The sequence below is a fragment of the Epinephelus fuscoguttatus genome, linkage group LG23 (genome assembly GCF_011397635.1).
Source record: "Epinephelus fuscoguttatus linkage group LG23, E.fuscoguttatus.final_Chr_v1".
Lineage (NCBI taxonomy): Eukaryota > Metazoa > Chordata > Actinopteri > Perciformes > Serranidae > Epinephelus > Epinephelus fuscoguttatus.
Window position 1 is genome coordinate 34,145,921 of NC_064774.1, and position 6,237 is coordinate 34,152,157.

A 6,237-nucleotide genomic window follows, 5' to 3' on the forward strand; every position below is an offset into this window, starting at 1 on the left:
TTTTTTTGTTTGTTTTTTTATTTTTACACACACAATGCAATACAATACAAAAAACTGTCTTCGTGTCACCTTTACATTTTTACACCGAACCAAACAATGGCTGCATCATTCCGCTCCAGTGTGTGACTTTAGACAGCATGCTGGCATCACAGAATCAAGGAAGCGTCACAGTTGCGACATCTAGTGTGACATATAATGTACATGTCAGCAGCACTTTATATGAAATAACAACATAGCAAAAACAATCATTTACTGTCCCTGTTATTTGGCGGCTGATCTCGTCCTCTGCACGGAGGGTAACCGTGGATTCCGACCAAAAGCTTCATGAGTGTCATAAGCAGCCAGTAGCCATTCATTTTCAATGCACGCTGGCTACAAAGGGCGTTGGGGGCATTGGCTGCAGTGAGTGCCGTGATGCCAGCGACCAGAGTGTCAAGTAGAAGTTGAGAGAAGCTGAACTTTATGCAAATGAGCAGCGCCGCTGGCAAAGCAGCAGCCAATTGCAGACCGGGTTTGCAGGACTCTGTGGACCCAAACCTGCATTTCCTCAGCATATATGGCAATGCAATACAAAGGAGGGTTCCGAAAGTGCGATCCATGGTGAAAGAGGAAACCAAAGACGTGCATGCTATATAGGCTACACTTTTTTCCCTCCAAATAAGCTCCTGCTTATTTACCACCAATTACATTTCTCAATAGTCCTACGTGCCAACAGGAGGGTAAAATCATAATGATAAAAGACTCATAAAGACGATATGACAGTGTTTATTTACGTTATTTTAATTGTGTAATGAAAGTCATGAATAATACATAGTGAAGACATAAATGATAGTGTATTTGTTCATACTTGTAAAGTGCACAGCCAGTCAGCCTAGATGGACACATCTGCACCCCACCCCTTTGGCCACTGCAAGTGCCTGCTGGAGCTGGCAGTGTGAGCGATGTCAGAGCGACCAGAGCGCCCACTGGCGACCATGCTTTTGAAGTTTTTGGTGGGAATCCCCAGTTAGGTGCTCCTGGACCTCACCATTTTCCCTATTTGCAGACATTTTCAGCAGCTTTTCTATCTTTGAGTTCACTGCTAACAGCTACTTTTTAAATATCCCACAGTGGGTCACACACATAACACGTCATCAAAATGTCACACCCGTGCCGTCCATGATCCTGTCCTGCTGGCTGTTTTGTTTATACAAACATTCAGTATGTTTACATGACAGAGAAAATCGATTTGTGTCAGTCCGACTTAAACCAGACTTTTGAAGTACATATAAACATGTTAGTCAGACTGAAATCGTACTAAATCAAATTCCTCATAGTTGGACTAACGCACCCAGATAATGCGGTTAGGAGTGGAATTCCTCCTGCATATAAACAGTCAATCAGACCCAAACTGGCTGAGGTGCTCTGCATATGCTCCTCAGCTTTGCAGTTTCCAGAAGTCACATAGCATTAAATGTGTAACAGAAGAAAAAGCCAGTAACAACATGGAGAAATTAGGGCTGCACGATATTGGGAAAAATTGACATTGCGATTTTTTTGCCCCCAGTGATATATATTGCGAGTTCTATTTTTTTAAGGGTGCATTATTTTTCACCAGATGACTTCAGTAGCTCTACTTGGTGAGAATTAATCATTCTGGAATTATTAGGCCAATATTGCTTTGAAAGCAATAGCATAAAATATGCTGAAAATAGGCATTTGTTCAGTGAAACCACCATCTGATTTTTTTTTTTTCGTCTTAGCTCTTTCGTTATATTATTTGCCGTTATGGATGCTTCATAACCAGGTCAATTTACACACTTGTGAGTAAAGCATATAAGAGGAGAGGAGAGGGCTCTGTCTTATCTCTTCATAAACTAAAGTTATATTATTTTGCGCAACGGACGCTTCATATAACAACATAACATTATACTATTTATCGTATTATACAGTGAAATGTTTCACCTTATAACATGATGACTTACATTGTTTACACGATGGCATGCCACGTCTGTCTCCACATAGTTGCGCCTTTACAATTCTCCTGTGCTCTCTGTATCACGCACGGCGGAGTCAGGCCCCCATGCACTCTCACACACACACTCACACACACACACACACACACACACTAGCGCGTGGCTCGGGTCGCATTTTCCCGAGTCTGAGACATTTATAACCGAGCCACACCCAAAACCACAGCAAAGGACTGTGCACACTCCCCTCCAGATTAGTGTTGTCAAGGTACCAAAATTGGGACCCACAGTACGATACCAGTGAAAGTATCACGTTTCTGAGTAGAATCATGATACCACAGCGAAAATGAGGCAGATGTGCCTTTTGTCATTTATAAAAAGATAAATCACCTTTCTATAATACATCAATGAAATTTCAGTAGAATAAATTACTTATTGACTTATTCATACTTGAAAAATGGCATCGGTAAGTGATTAACATAGGGGGAATTGAAATAAAATAAATAAATAAAATAAAAATCAACCAAAAATCAACCAGCCACCCTCCTCCCCTGACAAGTAAAGAACAGTCCCTTAAGTGCAGTGAGGTTTGTGGACCATTACTTGCCACAAAGAGAGTAATGTGAACGGCTCGTTTCTCCTCTGACACGTCACATATCTGTGTGCCGCCACAGCTCGGCTGTCCAGGTACTTTTGGGTAGTCATGACACCAAGAAGAGGAAATTATTGAACCTGGAGCCATGCTTCTCCATCGCAGGTAAGCCGTTATCTTGCGCTGCAGAGCACTATGGCCGCCGTATTTGAAAGGAATACATTCCTGTCAAATTATCACTGTGTTTTAGTACCGCAGTCTACCATTGGTACCAATATATCCTCCAACACTACTCTAGATAGTTCAGTATTACATTCTTTGCAAACCGCTTTTCTTCTATCACTCTCCAACACTTTAAAATATCGCTGCACTGCCGACATTTTAATCCAGTATCTTTGATTTTACTCCGTCCATCACCACACTCTGTTTGACTGCGTCATCAAAACACGCCGCTATTATTCGGCCTTGCTTTTCATTTATTCCACCGAATACCGAATGTGTGTTTTTTTGCAATATTCGGCCGAATATATTCGGTTACCGAATATTCGGTGCATCCCTACTTAATTTAATTAGGGCAAACCACATCGCAAGCTCCACAATGTATATATTGCACACATGTGCATCGCGACAGCGATACTTAAAAGATACATCATTCAGGCCTAGGAGAAATCTACATCCAGAGCTGTGCATTTTTGGATGGGCAAAATGTACATAGCTGTTAAGTTGTCCACCATGGTACCAGTTTGCTTCTAGCTAACCGTACCTAACTTGTTTGTTGATTGTTTGGTCTGTGACGTAATAGGTCAACTGGAAAAAGGTCCAATACTAACAAGCTGAAAGGGGGCATATCGCCACCTATTGTAGCGCAGCTGGACACACTTTGGTCATTAAATCGATTCCCCTCCCATGTTTGTGTACTGGGACAAGGACAGTAGTCCAGTTAAATGGCTTAGCTGAGCTATAACCATAGCTAAACTTAACTGTGCATGTAAATGTACAGATTGTTTGATCACCATTCACACTCACATTCACACCTACGTGCAATTTAGAGTCATCAATTAACCTGCATGTCTTTAGACTGTAGGAGGAAGCCTTAGAACCCGGAGCAAACCCACACTGACACTGGGAGAACATGCAAACTCCACACAGAGGAGCCCCAGCCAGCTAGGGGATACGGACCCAGAATGCTCTTGCTGTGAGACAACAGTGCTTACCACTGCACCACTATGCTGCCCCAAAGTTAAAAACGGTTAGTGTGTATGTCTCTAGAAATACCCGTCCTTCTGTAAACTGACCAATTCTCACTTTGTAAGTAGACATTCCCCTCCTAAAGGCTTCCTTACAGTAGGTGCTTACTCTAAAAATATGCAGCTGGAGTATCAGCTTCCAAAACTATCCAAACATTAGGCTACCAAGGACAGAGTGGAACTATTACTGATGTAATAGCTGGTATTTAGTCAATGTGATAAATGATTAATGCTGATAGGTCACTATGTCAGCTCAGAGCTCTCCCATGCGATTTATTTTTAGGCCTAAATTCACTAAACAAACTACATGCTTTACCCTGAAGCCAGGTCAAAAAGGAGAGCCACGCCTTCCCAAAACTCAAAGACTGCGTTTACCTGTATTAATATATATAGGCTAGCCGAGATTTAAGTGGTGTGGAGGTACATATTTAGCTGTGTTCTACATTTTGCAGAAAACATACAGTGGTTGTCGTTGTTGGAGAAACAAAAAAATGTGTGAATGCGCTGTAGTGTGTGTGGTGCCACAGACACACCACTGAGGAATTTCAAAACTTCGCATTTTGAAAAAAGGGCGGAAACTTGTACAAACTGCCCAAATTACTGAGAAACACTGGGTTTCTTATGGGCTTATACATAAGGTTACCATCATGGTGTTAGCTAAAGGCAGGCTTCGGTTCACTGCAGTGGACTGAGAGCAGCACAGGTGACAGGTCTCCCGTAGAGGCTTCCCCACTGCCTTGTGTGCGCTGCTAATGACATTAACACCGAATTCCATCCAAATTTCTGCTTGTTTTTACTTGTCTGGCACGTGGCCAGAGATAAATGGACGCTAGAGCATGAATTCAGATTACAGGCAGATTGTGATATGGCACTTTTAAATTCGGCATTTGTTTCAAAGCACTCACCGATGTTTCCCCTAAAAGAATCAACTTGTTTTTATTGGTATGGCGTCACAAGACATTGTTCCTCCAAGATACACGCTGATGGGCGCAGACGAGCAGAAACCGATTAAAAAAGTTGAGACAAACATACGAGCACAGGGAGTAGCCTATTAATCATAACGCTCCGGGGCTCAACACCGAGTCATTTTTTAAATCATTTTTAAGGCTCGCGGTTTTCGTTGAACAAAGGTACACGTAAATCTGAAGACATTTGAATGGGAGTTGGCGTGACGTCCTGCCCCGTACGCGCTTACTAACTACACACAATCAAGGTAAGAACAGGTAAGACTCCAGCGGGGGTTTCGATTAATTGAAATAGATAGTAAAAGCACAGCGGGATAAAACTCTCCTGTAACCTTCTATTAAAACATTAGTAAAGAGATTAGAGAACTTACTTTCCCAGTTCCTCGTACAGCTGGTACTCATCGGTAAACCTTGTGCAAGTCGTTGAAGCCATGATAAGGTGAGCGCGGACCAACTTGGGAAACGGAAAGCCTCAGTCGCTTCAATACAGTCCACAAATCCTTTCCCCCTCTGACTCCCAAAGTGCCACTTGTCGCCTTTCGGCGGATAAATTGAGAACAAACGTCGGAATGATTCGGTAAATGAGTCCTGAATACGATACAGCTCGATGTCGCTCCTCCCTGCTCCTGATCGCAGATCCTGGCAGTTCCTCCTGGAGTTGACAGGGACGTCGCGACCTGCTGTTGTGTTTGTCTCAACACTGACACTTAAATTAGTTGACCGCAGTCAAGACAGACTTAATATGCGCTATCACATATCCGGTGGCGTCCTTTCAAAATATACCATAATTAACACCTGTTTTAATTTACTTGTGTGTAAATGTAGAACATAACTGTATTGGGATGTATTCAAAAGGATAAAACCTAATTGTTGAAGATATTTTCAAACCACTTTTCAGTCCTGTTTGATCATTCTAAACCCAACACTCATGTTCAAAGTAGGCCTAGAGCTCATATTAAATCAAAAATGGTGTGATTTTCTGCATATGCTCTAAGAGGCATCTCCATCATGGTTTTCTGGTTTTGTAAAACAGTATCATCTGTAACAAATTCTATGCTTATTCTACATTAACTACAAAAAACATAATTCACGATAAAAAACAATTTGGTGAAACTAATAACAGCCTATTTTCTTTCGTAGTTTTTAATATGTAATGATGATTGCTGGGTAATATGTATGTTGATGTTGTCCATCATAAAGGCTCTGTTTAATCATATCATAATCAAGACTGACAAGCTGGGTACATCTGCAAGCAGATATAAAAGCAGCAGTAAGACATACTGTTGGTAAATATACAGAGTTTTATGTCTAAAACTCTGTGTGTGTGTGTGTGTGTGTGTGTGTGTGTGTGTGCGCTTCATGACTAGAAGTTAGAGCACACTAGAACCCATCATAATAGCATGCACAGGTGCCCATTGTAACTACCTCACACCTCTTTTTAGACTATATATATATATATATATATATATATATACATACAT

General features: G+C 41.5%; 1 protein-coding gene across 12 annotated transcripts in view; it reads right to left on the reverse strand.

Moving 5' to 3' along the window:
- The window catches only part of camk2d1 (calcium/calmodulin-dependent protein kinase (CaM kinase) II delta 1), a 216,301-nt gene extending 210,967 nt beyond the window's left edge, over positions 1-5,334 (reverse strand). For all 12 annotated transcript variants that reach the window (XM_049568860.1, XM_049568856.1, XM_049568862.1 and 9 more), the window contains exon 1: positions 5,128-5,334. In XM_049568860.1, the coding sequence (XP_049424817.1) occupies positions 5,128-5,189 (62 nt within the window). In that variant the 5' untranslated portion in view covers positions 5,190-5,334. The remainder of the gene's footprint in view (positions 1-5,127) is intronic.
- Positions 5,335-6,237: the final 903 nt, after the last annotated feature.